At 38.2% G+C, this 18,276-nt stretch overlaps 1 protein-coding gene and 1 pseudogene across 2 annotated transcripts; both read left to right on the top strand.

Moving 5' to 3' along the window:
- The first annotated feature begins 7,638 nt into the window (after positions 1–7,638).
- LOC114273868 (uncharacterized) lies at positions 7,639–8,199 on the top strand. Its single transcript, XM_028215689.2, has one exon. It carries the CDS (start codon positions 7,639–7,641, stop codon positions 8,197–8,199), a length of 561 nt encoding a protein of 186 aa, XP_028071490.2.
- A 6,489-nt stretch (positions 8,200–14,688) lies between these two features.
- LOC114285427 (phytosulfokine receptor 1 pseudogene) lies at positions 14,689–17,214 on the top strand (annotated as a pseudogene). The gene has a single exon (XR_014343521.1). The product of XR_014343521.1 is annotated as a phytosulfokine receptor 1 pseudogene (transcript).
- Positions 17,215–18,276: the final 1,062 nt, after the last annotated feature.

Here is an 18,276-nt window from a genome sequence, read left to right as displayed (position 1 = left end):
GAGGCCAGGTTACACAGTGGAAAATCAGGTGCTTAGGTTCGAAGGAAGATTGTGTGTAGCCGACGTACCAGAGTTAAAAAGGAAGATTTTGCAAGAGGCCCATAGTTCCAAATTTGCCATTCATCCAGGGAGCACCAAGATGTATCGGGACGTAAAGCGGACCTTTTGGTGGCCAAACATGAAAAGAGAGATAGCCGAGTTTGTATCTCAGTGTCTGTGTTGTCAGCAAGTGAAGGCAGAACACCAGAGACCAGCAGGACTTCTTCAACCCTTGTCAATTCCTGAGTGGAAATGGGAGCACATCTCCATGGATTTCGTAGTGGGTTTGCCGAGGACGCAAAGAGGTATGGATTCCATTTGGGTTATAGTTGACAGGTTTACTAAGTCAGCTCACTTTTTGCCGGTCAAGACTACATTCAATGCCAACCGACTTGCCGAATTGTACATGAATGAGATAGTTAGGCTTCATGGTGTGCCGATGTCCATTGTGTCAGACCGAGACCCGAAGTTCATTTCTAGATTTTGGCAGAGTCTACAAGGAGCCTTGGGAACAGAGTTGAGATTTAGCACAGCCTTTCACCCCCAGACCGACGGACAGACAGAACGAACGATTCAGACACTCGAAGACATGCTCAGACTGTGCGTGTTGGACTTCCAGGGAAGTTGGGAATCGCATTTGCCATTAGTAGAGTTCGCGTACAACAACAGTTATCAAGCCAGCATAGGCATGGCGCCGTATGAAGCTTTGTATGGAAGGGAGTGTAGATCGCCGATATGTTGGACTGAAGTAGGAGACAAAGCCCTAATTGGCCCCGAGTTGGTTCATATGACAACTGAAAAGATCAAACTCGTTCAGCAGAGGATTAAGACCGCACAGAGTCGACAGAAGAGTTATGCCGACCAAAGAAGGAGGGAGTTAGAATTTGAAATTGGGGATCATGTGTTTTTGAGAGTTTCGCCGATGACAGGAGTTTCGAGATTTGGGAAGAAGGGTAAACTTGCACCCCGATATATTGGGCCATTTGAAATTCTTGAGAGGATCAACACCGTTGCTTACAGGCTCGCTTTGCCGCCAAATTTGAGCCAAGTCCACAGCGTGTTCCATGTTTCGATGCTGAGAAAATATATCCGAGACCCACTGCATGTAATAGATTACTCCGGGGTTGTAGTTAATGAAGACTTGGGCTACGAAGAGAAGCCGATGAGAATTATCGACAGACAAGTGAGGTAGTTGAGAAACAAGTCGATATCAATGGTGAAAATCGAATGGGAGAAACATTATGGCGAGGAGGCCACATGGGAAAAGGAAGAGGAGATAAGAATCCGTTACCCGGAGTTATTCGTAGGACAAGGTAACTTAAGTTTGGGGACCAAACTTCCTTAAGGAGGGTAGACTGTAGTGACCCACATTTCATGTTCTCATCATGTTCATGAGCAACTGTGTGATTATGACTTGTTTAGCTTGCATGTGTGTGTTGTGATTTGTTTCGTTTGAGTTATGTGATCCATGCCTTGTTTTGAAGCCTTGTGATTTGTCTAAGTATAGTATGCTTGTCTTATTCCTTCCTTGATGTGAAACTTAGGTTACGCCTTGCCGGAGTTATACTAGCCGATGTTATTCCAATGCCGAGGTCATCCTTAGTCTAGTAATAGAATCTTGGAACCCCTTGTCGACCTCAGTCCTTGCCTTGACCACATTAGCCGAGATGTTACCTTGCACCCAAGTGATCTCGTCCTGGAAGTGGTATGACCTAGGCCGAGGTGTGGCGCATCTAGGCCAAGATGTGGCACAGCTTAGTCAAGTGTTGTCCTTCCTAGCCGAGGTCATTGTCACCTTAGTCGCCGAAGTCTTTGTTAGCCGATGTCACCCCTTGCCAGAGTGCCACTCCGTGTAGCTTGTTAGATATGCCTTGTTGTTAGCCGACGTCATAGTCTGTCAGAAAGCCCATACCGCTTTGCTTGTTGAACACCCTTCCACCATGCTTTGTCTGGACTGTCAGCCACCTTTTCAGGATGAACCCAACCAGTCGCCGCCACGTGTCTCTGCAGAGGGTTAACCCCAGAACCGGGTATAGAAAACTATCATTTTAGTATCATAAACTTGCCTTGTAGAGAGAGAAGCTCTAGGAGGAAGAAAGAGTTTTAGAGTGAGGAAGTAGATCTTCAAGCTTGATTCCTAGAGATCCAACCGTTAGATCCGCGTTCTAAGGTTAGATTCTTGATCTGCTCATGACGTTCTTTATGTTTATGTTATTGCATTGCATGATTGGAAATGATTTGTAAGCCATGCATCGTTTTGAAGCTCGATTTTAGAAAGAGAAAATGACATTCATGTGTTCTTCAAGAAAGTCTTGTTTGATCCGAAAGCTCGCATAAAGAATCATGATTTTGTGTTTATTTCCGCAAGGATTTCAAGTACGGGTACCCAGGTCCATGTTTTCAAACTCATAGCACGAAAATCCCAGATTTGTGATGGCAAATTGTGATCAAACATTCGTATTTTTCATGTTTTCACACTCATGTTCTTCATGTTCATCAACAGAGGGAAACCCAGAGTTTCCCGACCTCTTTTCCTTGCATGTGGCCCTCGGGAACACACCTCGGCAAGGAGGTGTGGAACCTCGGCCTAGACCTGATTGGTGCCCAGCATGTTTTTCGAAAACATTTGTGTACATGAGAGACTTGTTTGAAAGCGCATTCAATAGGCTTTGCCATGTGTTGTAGGACTTGGGCTTGTCTCGACCCCGACGTGTGAAGAAACGATGTGAGTGGTATTTTTAATAAAGCTATGTTACACTTGCTTTCATAAATCCCGTCTTGCCTTGTTTAGAAAAGTACTTGATCTAGCATGAATGACTATCCCTATTTTGTATATCAAATGCTATCTTGTTTTGATGACTCGTCTTGACAGTCCTTAGTGCTAGAGGACTCTAAACTTTCGCAGCATAGCTTGTCTTGACAGTCCTTAGTGCTAGAGGACTCTAAACTTTCGCAGCACAGCTTGTCTTGACAGTCCTTAGTGCTAGAGGACTCTAAACTTTCGCAGCACAGCTTGTCTTGACAGTCCTTAGTGCTAAAGGACTATAAACTTTCGCAGCACAGCTTGTCTTGAAAGTCCTTAGTTGCAGGGGACTATAATGCAACTGCACTCTTGTCTTGATATGTCATCACCCCTTGAAATAAGTAGATGTTATTAACATCCAAGGAACTTGAAAGCCGGCAAATGAACTTGATTTCTCTCTTGATTGTAAAGTATGCTACGTATTGTTTTGAAAGAAATCTTGGATATCAATCATGCAAACCTTTATTTCTAATATCATTCACTGAGTATCCAAGCTCACCCTCTCTATATATATATGTAGGTGATGAACAAGAAGGCATTGAGGCCTAGACGTGAATGCCGATGTGTTTTGGGCGCATAGCCGACATGTTTTGGATTTGTGTTTTGCATCGTCTTGAAGATCATGCTTCTCGGCTTATTTTTTTCATTTGCACTTGTATATGTCGGCTTGAGAAGCCTTTTGGTCAAGATATGTTTTGTATTTCATTTCATCCTTGTATTTAAGTTGTAAGACTTGTAAAGATGTTTGATGTATGCCATTCTACTGGACTTATACACGGCTCTCATGGACTATTCAGATTTTGTATATGTATATATATTGCTTCCGCACTTGTAAGCCCCATATTTTATACTCGGATTGTGTGTGATTTTTGTAAGACGGCCTTCGGTAACCTCGGGTTACTGGCCATCACGGCACCAAACTACTAGGGGCGGTTTGGGGGCGTGACAGCCGAGGTCTCCACCTTTCGGCTGCGGTCCCAGCCCCGCCTCAAACAGTGCAGACGGCTGGACAAGATCGTCCCATCTGGCTTTCTCTCTCTCTTTCCACTCCCTCACTCTCTTCACCCTCTCTTCCGCCACCGCCCCCAGCCTAGACTCCATCGACCGATTTGGCACCTTCCAGACGGTGCGCACCCCCATCCCCCCATTAACTGACACGAAGAACCACAGTGGCCGCCACCCCTTGATCGACGTAGGCAGCCCTGCCAACAACACCCTGCCCATCACCGCCTGTAGGGTGACCCAAGTTTCTTGCTGCCCCGACGCTTTGTAACATGAGAAGAACTCGTCGATCGTCATGGCCTCCCCTCCATTCGCCTTAGGCCACGCACTCGCACAGGCCATCAGAATCTTCCACGCATTGGGCATCAACTGCCCCGGCGCTACCTCCAGGCGATTTAGCACATCCACCACCACTTGAGGCAATGGCAGCCTCAGCCCCCCTTTCAGCGCCTCCTCGTACAGGGAAAACTCCCCTGGCTTCACCATAGACGGCCTTTCCTCTGGTGTTGGCAACCGTAAATCTACCTCCGCCGGAATCTGGTACCGCTCCCTAATCGCCTCCAAATCCGCCACCGTGAGTGTGGATGTGTCCGCCTTAGTGTGCCACTGCCCCGACTCCACCTGGTTTAATGGCTTTGGGGCCAATATCAAGGCCGACGCCTCTGTCCTGTACTGCGCTGCTAACTCCTCCCCATCATCGTCCCCCAACGGGTCCACCCTCACGTTAACTACTTCTTGTGCCATTTATAGGGCTTGCTCACAAAACACTTCTGACGCAGACGCAAGGAAGTTGAGAGAATGCTACACAGATATGTCGCACGCCATAAAGGAGTTTACACTTGGATATTTTGAGTTTTTGTACCACGGTAAGTGAAACGCATTATACCTAAAACCTACGGTTTTGCCCGTATTCCATGGATCCACATTAATTTTCGCCCGTTTCAAAACCTTTCAAATCAACCCCCAAAACCGCCTTTTCAAAACCCCCCGTGACCTATCGTTTCATTTTCTGCTCCAACGCTTCATCTCCCCCAGGACACTGCCACGTGTGTGGCCACGATGCACTGTCCTCTCCTCTTACCCTGTCCTTTCCATTTTCACATCAGCACATTTTTGAGCCCCGCGCCGTCCTGGTCGGCACGCCTCACGGTCGACCCCTCCCGCTCGGCCACCCTCGTGGTCGGCACGCCTCACGGTCGACCCCTCCCGCTCGGCTACCCTCGTGGTCGGCACGCCTCACGGTCGACCCCTCCCACTCGGCCACCCTCGTGGTCGGCACGCCTCACGGTCGACCTCCTCCGCTCGGCCACCTTCGCGGTCGGCATGCCTCACGGACGACCCCTCCCGCTCGGCCACCCTCGTGGTCGGCACGCCTCACGGTCGTCCCCTCCTGCCCGACCACCCTCATGGTCAGTCCCTCCCGCCCAGCCACCCTTGCGGTCGGCACACCTTCCAGTCGGCCTCTCCACTCGTTTCACCCTTCTCTTCCTTCTTACTATTCCCTTCGTTGGTCTAAAGCTGCACTCGGAAATGGGGGACTACTGACATGGATAGGCCCACAAGGCATACGGCCCACAGTAAACCACCCCAAACCCATCGCTTGGGGCCAATGGCATAACCCGGTTGGCAAGGCCCAGAACAGCTGGAGGCCACCTAGACATGAAGGGCCAATGGCATTTGGGCACATGGCAGGTGGGACACGGGCCACATCAGCAGACAAAGATCTGCAGAGTTATTATCACAACACATCACCATTAATGCAGCTCATCACAGCATTTATTACGACAGCACTCCCCGCCGGAACAGAGCCTCCATCACCCTAAACAAGATAAGCTACGGCACAGGCTTTCGGCGAAAAAAAGCACGTCACAAGAGACAGGAAAAATGATTACTAAAGAATATAAGCAAGGATATGAGGACAAGAAGAAGGTTAAGCTATCTCTCTCTCTCGATCTCTCTCTACACAGTTTTTCTCATACTCTACTTTACTAATTCTCACACCGGAGGGTTCACTGGGGGACTACCCCGTTCCCCCCTGGACTTGCATGCAGGTCACCTGACGGAGTCTCCACCCTGAGCCGGAGTCTGAAGAGCCTGGACCGGTCCGACCCATCCACCCGGGAATCAGAACCTTATCAGTTGGCTCAGAACCTTATCAGTTATCTTCGGAGAGTATAAATAGCAGGAAGGACTTCAGAGAAGGGGACGGAGAAAAATCTAAAGAATCACTTTACATATTCCAGTGTTATTTCCTGTCCTTTATATTCCTGTATTTTTAGTTTCTGCGCTGCACTTCATTTGTAGGAGTAGTTGTCAAGTATATTGCCGCTGTAATTCTCTACGGAACTGAGATCATTGTAAGTTCTTTTTATACTAATGAAATACTCCAGTTTAGTTAATTGTTCTTATGTTCAGATTTTCTGAAGTTTAATTACCAGTAAGCCACCAGTAAAAGTCCTCTTTATTGAGGCCGAAAGAACCATAACACAATCGTCTGAATAATTGTTTGGCAATTCTGTAAGGACTGATTGATCCTTGCTAGCACGCTCATAATTACGAAAGTAACCTTCGAAAGCCAAAAAAGCCAACAAATACGAACTACTCGAACAATTTTGTTAAAAATTTATCAAAATCTTTTTTAAAAAATTTCTCTTATCCCAAGTTTATCTTTTCATCAAATTTGAAAAGGAACAAAAAAAAAAAAAAATCCTCAAATGTTTCATCTTTTTTAATTATCATCAAATTTTAATTTGGAGAAGAATTTTGTTTTTATAACTTGATATTCAAATCAACTTATGCGCACATCGACTAATTTGATGAACGATTTGATAAATTCTCAATTTGATAAAAAAAAAAAAAAATGTCTCACCCTTAGATTTGTTGAACATTTGATCAATAGATTATTTAATTTTTTTTATTAAATTTAAAATTAAAAAATAATATATAAAAAATGACTTTAAAGCAAATTAACCTAGTAGTCAGTCAATGAATCAAACAAAATTTTTGTTTTTTCGAAACTTATATCAAAGAGTAACTGATCGATCAAAGAAACAAATACCTCTATAAAACGACAAACTAATTCATCAAATCTGAGTAAAAATATGACGAATTCCTCTATTTGATATCAATCACTCCAGCGGAATACTATAGCTTTCATTAAAACACATTGGACGTCCGGGAAGATGATTGGCTGGTCGACTGGAAAGAGGAAAATGAATTTTTTCCCCTTCCATTTCTGTTTCCTCAATTCCTTTGCCATTTCTTTTTCCCTCTATTAAATCTTTTTCATTTCTTTTCGTCTTTAACAATTATTTCCTTCATGTGGAATGTACTGTTAAACAGATTAACCCATGTACTATATAAACCAAAAAAAACAACGTTGTATATGAAACCAAACATAACTGAAAACCAAAGCATAATGACTAGCTCAAGTTCTTCTTTGTTCACTTCATTTTCATCATCTTCTTCCTCATCCTTTGATGATGCATCTGATGATGAAAAAATTATGAAATTTTTGGGTGTTTATGAGATAAATAATACTAGTATGATACAGATTCTGAGAGCAACTGATCGATCAAAGAAAAGAGGTTGTTCTGTTGTAGGACATAAATACATATGTCGTGATAGATAAAAGGGTGGCAAATCTAGTTTATTCACCTCCAACATTTCGGAGATGTTTTAGAATGTGTTGTCTTCTGTATTTGAGAATTTTGAATGTCATTGAAACACACGATCTATATTTTGTTCAAAAAATTGATGCAGCTCATATCCTCGGATTGCCTCCACTTTAAAAGATGACTTTAGTAATGAGAATACTCTCATATGGAGTGGCAGCAGATGTAGTTGATGATTATGTGCGAATTGGGAAAAACACGACAATTGATAGTTTGAAACACTTTTGCAATTCAATAATCAAAATCTTTGGACCCAAATACCTTAGATCTCTAGCAACAACTGACATTGCTAGATTACTTGCTATTGGGAAGGTTCGTGGGTTTCCGGGTATGTTGGGAAGTTTAGATTGTATGCATTGGGAGTGGAAAAATTATCCAACAGCATGGCAAGGTCAATGCGTAGGCTATCAGAAAAAGCCAACCATCATTCTTGAAGCAGTAGTTTCTTATGACTTGTGGATTTGGCATGTATTTTTTGGAATGCCTGGATCACATAATGACTTGAATGTCTTGGATTGGTCACCCTTATTTTCTGATTTTGCCCAATGTAAAGCTCCATCTGTCTGTTACACTATTAATGGACACACTTATAATATGTGTTATTACCTTGCTGATGGTATGTACCCACAATGGGTAACACTGGTTCAGACAATATCTTCACCCCAAGGAGCAAAGAAGTAACATTTTGCAATGATACAAGAGTCAGCAAGGAAGGATGTAGAGCGGACATTCGGAGTGCTCCAATCCCGATTTGAAATTGTAGGTGGTGCAGTACGTTTTTAGGATGATAAAATGCTTGGTAACATAATGAAGAGTTGTGTTGTATTGCACAATATGATTGTTGAAGATGAGAGAGATGAGCATTTTAATTTCGATTATAAAATTTCATCAACCAACTCACTAGTACTACTTTCGTGTAGCAGTAACAATGGCTTTCAATCATTTATGTCCCTTCATTTAGGTATCAGAGATAAGAATGCATATCATGTCCTCTGCAATGATTTAATAGAACATATATGGCATCTTCATGGTGAAAACTAACTTCACCACGTGGATGAGAACAAGAACTTTTGGTTGACTTTTTTGACTAGGAGATGATCACGCAAGGAAGGTTGTTAGTGTTTGTTGTTGCTCTTAAACTTTATTTGCACGCATCATTTTTTTTGTTAGTCAAACACAGTCAGTGTTTGTTGTTGGTGCTCTTCACCTGGTACACATCCGTTTTTGCTAGTATTATTGGTCTGTTAACTTTGTTAATATCGAAATAGTGTTAAATTTGAATGTACTGATGTGATAATTTACTGATGTTCTAAAGTGTGCATGTGGAATGTACTGTTAATAAAGTGTTTTTTTTCAACATATTTAGTAACAAAATATTTCAATGGACTGCTCACATTATTTTGGTATTATAAAAGTGGTGTTGGTATTTATGCCCTTAAATCCATTCATTTACACATTTTTTCTTAATTGATTATTTTCACATATTGTTGATGAGTCTTGAAGATTGAATTTTGTATGATCATAGTATGAATTACAAGGATGACTACTGATATGGATTTGGACTACTAATATGGATGCCTATAACATATGAATTATATATATATATATATATATATATCTAACAGTTAATAGATTACAAATAAATTATAGATGAATTATATATATCCAACAGTTAACAAATTACAAAATGAATTACAAATGAATGCCTTAAACTTCACAAATAAATTACAAATGAATTATATATATATATATATATATATATCCAACATTTGATATATACACCCAACCATCCAACTACTTCACTATCACATATTCTGCAGACTTCACCATCGATTTCATTCATGCCTCATTTCCAGACACAACCATCCAATTACTTCATTAAACAACTTGATCCACCTCATTACTTTTCCCCCACCACTTACCTCATTTAAAGCTATTGAAAATGCACTCTATATAGACACAATGCCATGCCCGTGTATGTCATAGAGAGTTGAAGGAAGTGTGCATCATTCAAAGAAGTAGAAACCCAAAGCAGCAGAAACCCAAAGCAAATTTTGCACCAAAACCAGTTAATTGGGGGGTCAACTGGCCTTGTTTTGTGAATTTCATTTTTCTGTTGCACTTCCTTTTTGTGTTGCACTGCCTTTTCACACCATTTGATCACTTGACACTCAGTTTTAGCACCTCTAAAATCTACTTTTCACATTTAACACATTTCCAATCAAATTCAACATATATTGACATTATGCCTAGAGCCAAAAGAGCAAGACCAGAACATGGTGAAAGCTCCAACCTTCCACCACGCCAACAACAGCAACAACAACCTCAAAGTTCAGCTTATCCAACTACTGATTTTCTCACTTACAATCATGAACAAGCCTTTCAAAGCTTCCACAGCCGATCTATTGTGACTGGGAGAAGGGTAAATTTTCTTGCTCAATATGATCCTCTGTTGGTTAGCAAACTTGAGACTATAGGGTCGCTAAATTTAATCAATTTATCACAAAAGGTATATCCTCGACTTGTGTCTTTATTTTATGTTCACTTGAAAACTACTAATAAAGGAAATGAAGACTTTAGTATTATATCTTATGTGAAAGGTAAGCCTATTGAATTTTACATTCCAACTTTGGCACAAATTATTGGAGTTGAGCAAGGGGATATGCCTATCTATTTTCATAGTGAGTTTGACCTACTTGATAATGTTGGCAACATAAGTGAAGTATATACTACTATTTGTGAAAGGAGATTTACCGACAGTAATTTACAAGCAAGACATTTGAAACCCTACCTTCGTATTCTCCATTGATTTATAGTAGAAAATGTCACTCCCAAAATAGGACATTTTGATGCTGTTCCACTTTTTAATGCTTATTTGCTATGTTGTTTTGAAGTTGGACACAAATTGGATTTATGCTATGTATTAATGAAAGAAATGTTGGTTGCAAATCTTGGTCATATTACTGGCCGGACATTAATTTTTGGAGCTCTGCTGACTAAAATTTTCAAAATTTTTAAGATAAGAGTTATAGGTGAAGTAGTGACTAAAATCTCTTTTGTGATTTGGGAGTACACACTGACCTGAGCTAGTGGAGCTAAAAATTTATTGCAAAGTCTGAATGCAAATGCACCACCAGATAATGCTCTTGAATACCCCCATGACAATGCCATGCCAGTAGGTGAACGACCACAATACTAGACTGATTTTTTGGCTATGGAACAAGAATGACACAATCAGCGTGTTCAATGGGAACAACAAATGGCTAATCAGTTCAATGTATTAGGTGATCAGTTCGATGCATTTGCCACCACTCATAACTCATTAATTTAACAATTTGGTGAGTTTCATATGGACACTGAAAGACGTCATGAAGTGGCAAGCCATCGCGTTGATCAAATTGAGCATATAGTCAGTGAGATCTACCATCACTACTTCCCTCCACCACCACCTAACAATGATTTTTGACGTGTTTGGATGAGAGATTAGATGTATCACAAATTTATGTGGTTTTTGGTTGTTTAGAAGATGTACTGCTACATTTTGTTTTTTTCCATTTTTGTGTTTGTTGTATTATTTTTTATTTTTTGTTAATTATTTTTCTTTATGGATGTACTAGTACTATGTCTGTTTATATTGGACTATTTTCTTTGGTGGTGCATGCTTTTTGAATTTGATTTGGACTAAGTGGATTGCTTGTTTTGGTATGTGTTGTTCATTTGTTTTTGTCATATGGGTCTATTCCTCATGTTTTTGTCATTTGTTATTCAGGTTTAATACAAAAAGCACCAAAAGGCCATTTGTTAGCAAACATGCAACCTTTTTCACAATTTTCATACAAAAGAAATAAATGAATCCTAGAGAAAAGGTAGATGCTGAGACTTGGATGCTCAAATTGTTTCCATAAATTGAATTTCAGTGTAAATTTGGTGGTGTAATTTCCTAGATGATGTAATTTTTGGGTGTTTTTCTTTTTAAACTTGAAAGGACAACTTGTTTGTTATGCTATTTTTGTTTTCAAAAAATGTAATTAAAAAAACAACACCCAATTAGCACACATTAATGTGTGTTTCTATCATTTTTGTTTTAAAAAATTTGATTCATAGTTCAATGTGTATTGGTTAACCAAACATAAAACTAAACATCCAATCACCTACTAATTTGGTGAGTATTGGTTAACCAACCATAAAACCAAAACATCCAATCTTGAAATGCAATCACCTACTAATTTGACAGATGCAAATAATAAAACCAATACACTTGGTACTCATAATAGACCAATCACATGTTATTTCTCAAATTTTGAACCCACCATCAACATATATATAATAAAAATATATTTAACCGTAAAAAACCGATTAAAATGCAATGCAGAAATACACTACAAATCATTCAATAGAAATCATGGTCTTTATAAAACAGTCAAGGAAATCTATTTGTTGATCGAAATAAGATTTGTTGTTGAACCTCTTCATAGTAGGCCCTTTGCATAGGATTTAAATTGGCCATATCCATTGACATTATTTTATGATCCTCATTTCGTTGTTCTCTTTCATTCATCATAGATAATATTTTTAGTTGTTCCTCCTTATCCTCGGCATTTATTCGATGCTCTGTTGCCTTTTGTTCACAGTCTATCGCCTTTTGTTCATCTCGCTTAATAGGTAAAATATATTGTCAAAGAAACAAGAAAAGATGTGGCGAAGAAAGTGAAAAATTGAAGAAATAATATAGACTGAAGATCACACAATCAGAAGACAAATAAAACAAAAAGTGAAGATTGAAGTTAATAATACCATAGAAAAGAGAAATTGTAATGATATTTTCAAATTAAATAACTGGTAGAGTCTTATTTTATAGACCACAACAACGGTAACTTTGTTAAATCCTCTACAAAACCAACAGTAACCTTATTGGAGTTGCACCCTGCTAAATGAACGGCTAATTTTGGTACAAATTTAAATCTATATGCAATGCATTTGCCTCTGTTATCCATGCATTAATGTCGGTAAGGAATTTCATCTTGATGCCACAAAAAGCAACCAACTTTGCAAGCCAATTCGCAGTCCAAACCATGGCTGCTGCTGGGAATTTTGGCAGCTAGCCGGACGACCGGGGGTAGGGGTGAGCATGGTCTGAATTGGTCTGGATTGGGATAAAACTAAGACCAATCCGTTATCTATAGTTCCTGAAAAATTTGAACTAATTCAATCCGTTTAAATCGTGGAACCAATCTGAACCAATCCATTTAAGCATGGATTGGATTGGTTTAGGACCACAGATTTAGATAATTAAATAAAATATATATATACAAAACATTTTAATTTCATAAAAACATAAACATAACATCATATTAGTTCCACAATAGCAATATGTCTTTCCATAATAGCGACATATTGATATAGAATTTAAACAACCATAAGAAAACTGGTTCCATCATAAGTATTTAGATCATTACAAATTAAAACTAAAAACCAACAAACAAAAGTAATAAAAGAAAATACTATGCGGGTATAGGTTTGGGTTTAGGTTTTATATGGAATAAGAGAAGATACTATGTGGGAGGGTGTATAATATAAATAAAATCTATTTGTATACGGTCTGGATCGGTTCAAATTTGGAACAGTGGGGTTCAATCCGGAATCGATTCGTGGGCTACGGATTTTTAATTTTTCAATTTGGAACTGAACCATATATTCAAAAAATCAATCCAAACCTACCGGATTGGACTGGACTGGATTGGATTACAAATTTCACGAGTTCCTTACTCAGCCTTACCAGGGGGACAATCGGTTGGACGTTCGGCCGATTGTCCGGTGGGTCCCATCCCCAATGTACACACACAGTAAACTGCTGAAATTTGGCCCAGCTCCTCAATTTGGTGAAAATTTTGGGACGTTCTTAATTTGATACAACTTTGATAAAACTGTTGGAGACCAAAAATGTGTCATTTTTCACCAAATTCAAATTTGGTGATGGATTTGGTTAAACGTTGGAGATGGCCTAAAGCAGTCATTTTAAATACTCCTTGGTCTTTACGTTACTACTCTTCTCGAATCCAAAAATTTGCATTTTATTAGCTATTTTCTTATTTTAAGTCTCTATTTTATTTTTTTAGCCATTCATGTTTTTAGTTTTTTTTTTCTTCAATTTATTCTACAAGTTAACTTATATTCAAAATTATACAAAAAATAACACATCAACAAAAACGTGACATAAATATTTTATTATATATAATTTATAGAGTAATATATTTTTTTATATTATGTGGCAGTTAATGTGGCATTTTTAGTTTAATTTTGAACGTAAGTTAATTTCACTAGTTAATTAGAAAAAAAAAAACTGAAACTTGAACGATTAAAGTGAAAATAAATAAATAAAATTTAAGAACCAAATTAAAAACATGATCAAACATAAAAAAAAAAATGTAATTGGAAAAATTACTATTCAGTGTGAATTTTGAAAAATTATTATACAGAGATCAAAAAATTATTGCACAAAATTACTATTCAAATCAAAGTGTGGTTTAGTTTTGATTCACAAAGGGAGGTTGAAAAATTATTACAGAGAAATATTTTGTACTATATGTATCTTATAACTAAAGAATAAAATAGTATAACTCCATATTTTTAAGTCATAATCAAATATAATTAAATATTTCACGAGTCATAACTAAAATATGATTAGATTTAAATAAGAAAATGACATAACTAGGAATGTAAATAATAAACCCATTTCCTAAGGTGTGTATAGTAGAATTTTTCCTTGATTGATACTCCTTCACCAATCACCATTCATTATATCCTTTTATGTTTCTCAATTACCTAATACAAATAATTAATACTTTACCTTTTTTACTAATTATACTACTATAGAATACTACATAACTGCACTCCCAGACTATCGAATAATCACCCCTTAACTTAATTAAACATTTTTATTCTAATGAAATCTCATCGTTTTGATAAACTTGGTTTTGTTTTGATAAACTTGATTCATTAATTTTTTAAAAAAAAAAAAAGTTTCATGAAAAAAAAATAAATTTTTTTTTGTCATTTTTATATTTTAAATATTTATTTTTATCAAATTAATTTCTATTTTTTCAACAAAAATTAATTTCAGAATTTCAAACTACCTGTTGTCCCACTTTCGAACAGGTTTTCCTCCTCCTCCACACCAACTGCTATCTTCTCCTTTAGCTACCTGCTTCTCTCTCTCTCTCCTCTTTGATTGTTATCCATCTTTCTTTATCTTTTCTTTGATCCTCAAGAACCAAAAAAAAAAAAAAAATGCTAAAACTAACCAAACCCATATCACAATTCATCTCCTACCAAATGGGTTCTTCTGGAACTTGACTTTAACCCCCATTCTCTCTCTCTCTCTCTCTCTCTCTCTCTCTCTAACCCATAGCAATTGTTTTTCAAAGATGGATGTGTTAGAGTTATGGCTTATCTTCATTTTCCTTCTTGTGTTCTCTTCACGAGTTCAGGTTTCGAATTCCCAAAACCTGACTTGCAATTCGAACGATCTCAAGGCACTAGAGAGTTTCTTGATTGGGTTAGATTAAGGGACTTTAAATGATTGGGGAAGCTCAAATTCAACTTCTACAAACCCTAATTGCTGTAATTGGTTAGGAATCACCTGCAATTCATCTTCTTCTCTTGGTTTTCTCAACGATCCTTTCGATTCTGGTAGGGTTGTCAAATTGGAACTCTCAGGGAAGAGATTGATGGGCAAACTCAACGAAACTACTTTCACTGGCTTGGACCAACTTAGAACCCTAAACCTCTCTATCAATTTCCTCGGAGGCTCTCTTCCTCCATCTCTGTTTCAATTGCCGAATCTACAAGTCATCAACCACAGCAAAAATGATTTCTCTGGTTCAATTCCGATTAGTATCAACCTCCCTTTTCTCGAAATCTTCGACATTTCTGATAATTCATTCGAAAGCTTGGTTCCTGTGGGGATTTGTATTAATTCAACTCGAATTCGGATCATTAATTTTGCTCTGAATTACTTCTATGGTGGAATTCCATCTGGGTTTGGGAATTGCAGCTCGTTAGAACACCTTTGGCTTGGTCAAAATTTTCTCGCCGGAGATATACCGAAGGATATTTTCTAGCTACGGAGATTGAACTAGTTGGGTCTTCAGGATAATCAATTTTCGGGTGAGCTCAGCAGTGGAATTGGTAATCTCTCTGATCTTGTTCGTTTGGATATATCATTGAATTTGTTTTCAGGGCCTATCCGAGATGTTTTTCATAAATTTGCGAAGTTACAAGAATTTTATGCTGAATCCAATAATTTTATGGTGGAATTCCCAATTCTTTGGCGAATTCTAGGACTATTACTTCACTTGTTTTGAGAAATAATTCTTTGAATGGTGTAATTGATTTGAATTGTTCTGAAATGACCTATCTGATTTCGCTCAGTTTAGCCGGTAATCAGTTCACCAGGCCAGTTCCTGATGATCTCCCCCTCTGTCTGAGCCTGAAAACAATCAGTCTTTCGCGAAACAACTTTACTGGGCAAATCCCAGAAAGCTTTAGGAATTTTCATGGCCTCTTTAGGCTTTCATTATCGAATTTGACCATTTTTAACCTCTTAGCTGCCCTTGATATCTTGCAGCATTGCCAGAACTTGACTATTTTGGCTCTTCCCTTTAGTTTTCTTGGTGAACAATTGCCTTCATGTCCTAGTCGAAGATTTAAAATTTTGAAGGCTTTCTTTATTGGCAATTGCAGACTCACTGGTGTGTTCCCCCAGTGGTTGCATGGTTTAACAAATTTGCAATTGTTGGATTTAACATGGAATCGATTGGATGGAGCAATCCCGCCATGGTTGGGTAATTTTGAGTTTCTGTTTTACGTTTACTTGTCGAACAACTCTTTCACCGGAGAGATACCAAAGAACTTGACTGGATTAAAGTGCTTCATCTCCAGGGATGTCTTACAGGAAGACCCTTCTCTAGGTTTTGCATTCCGACTTTTCCACAAGTGAATCACGAGCGCTAGCATGTTATAGTATAATCAAATTTGGAGGTTTCCACCCACACTTGACCTCAGCAATGACTTTCTCGCCGGATCCATCTGGCCCGAGTTTGGAAACCTAAAAAAATTGCATTATTTGGACCTAAAATGCAACAATTTATCTGGAAACATTCCTGAGGATTTGTCTGGTATGACGAGTATAGAGACTTTGGATTTGTCCCATAGCGATCTATCTGGAGCTATACCTCTTTCGTTGGTAAATCTCAACTTTCTGTCCAAGTTCAATGTTGCTTACAATCAACTGTATGGAACAATCCCTACTGGAGGGTAGTTTGAAACCTTTCCATCGAGCTTTGAAGGCAACCTAGGTCTATGTAGTGGTGAACTTTCGTTCCCGTTTCCGATTAGCAATCAAGTTCCTGAAGTAGTCTCTCCTAGCAAGTTGATATGGGGAGAGATTATTGTCGAAATGTCATTTGGGATGGGATTTGGGATTGGATTTGGGACAACTGTTGCTATTATGTTCTTGTTTGTTCTAAACAAATTAACATTTTACAAAAAACAACCTTTTGAGTTAAATATTAGAGAGATTTCACAGAGAAGTCCCATGATATATAAAAGAAGGAACTGTATTCTAGTGAATGAGCCATTGATATGATGATTGAAATACTTGAACGATTCAAGATAATCATGAGAATTTGTGGATTATTTTTGTTTGTCCATAGGATAGGATAAGATCATATCTTCTGCAATATTTTCCATGCAAGGAAGGTGGTTTTTAAATTTGATGGCATTTCTCTATTTTTAGTTATAGAAGATAATTAATAAAGTGCTAGCTTGTGAATGGAATGGAGCAATGTTTCAGGAGCATTGAATAATTTCTCCTATTTGAGAGAACGTTTGGGTTCGGTATACACTGTAGGACAATCTTCACTGTATTTAAAAGATTTAATTCTATTGTGTACACAACAACAATTAGAATTTAAAGAAATAAAGAAAAAGGAGAGAATTTGTTTGATTACAAAAATCAAACTCGAAATAAAAAATAAATAAATAAAAAAACAGATTTTATTTTGTTACAAAAACAAAATTTAAATCTGATTTTAATAAATAAAAACAACACTGAAAATAAATTAAATAACTTACTTGATTTAATTTGTTCGAATTATTTTCTGATCAAGTCCAGTGTTTGACACTGTGTCCTTAAGACAGATTCGTCCTCTCCACGGTGCTTTCAGAATTCGGACGTCTATCTCCCAGGATGAAATGATCTTACCACAAACAATAGCAGCACTACAAATTGTTTGCCTTACGAACACACTAAGTGTTTATACTCTTTCTTTTGGAAATAAAATGCAGCAAGATGAAGAATATAAATTGCAGAGAATGGAATACGAAATTTCTGAATCATTAAAACATCAAATGAGGGTGGTCCTATTTATAGATGTGAAGGTGGCTGTTGGTTTTGAATTGAACAGGTATGTGGCTCTTGGTTTTGAATTGAACAGGTATGATACCTGTTGGTTTTGAATTTAAATTCAAACAGATAGCAATTACGGGAAGGGCCCTGTTTGGATGAACAATAAATCCAAAACAGTTTAATTCTGTTTGAAAACGGGAAGGGCTCTGTTTGGATGAGCACTAAATCCAAAACAGTTTAATTCTGTTTGAAAACGGAAAGGGCCCTGTTTGGATGAACAAAAAATCCAAACCAATTTAATTTGAATTCTGGATTTTATTTTTAATAAAAAATAAAATTAAATTCAAATG

This window comes from Camellia sinensis, chromosome 11 (genome assembly GCF_055761805.1).
Source record: "Camellia sinensis isolate YWXY chromosome 11, ASM5576180v1, whole genome shotgun sequence".
NCBI lineage: Eukaryota > Viridiplantae > Streptophyta > Magnoliopsida > Ericales > Theaceae > Camellia > Camellia sinensis.
This window is presented reverse-complemented; position numbering and strand designations above follow the sequence as displayed.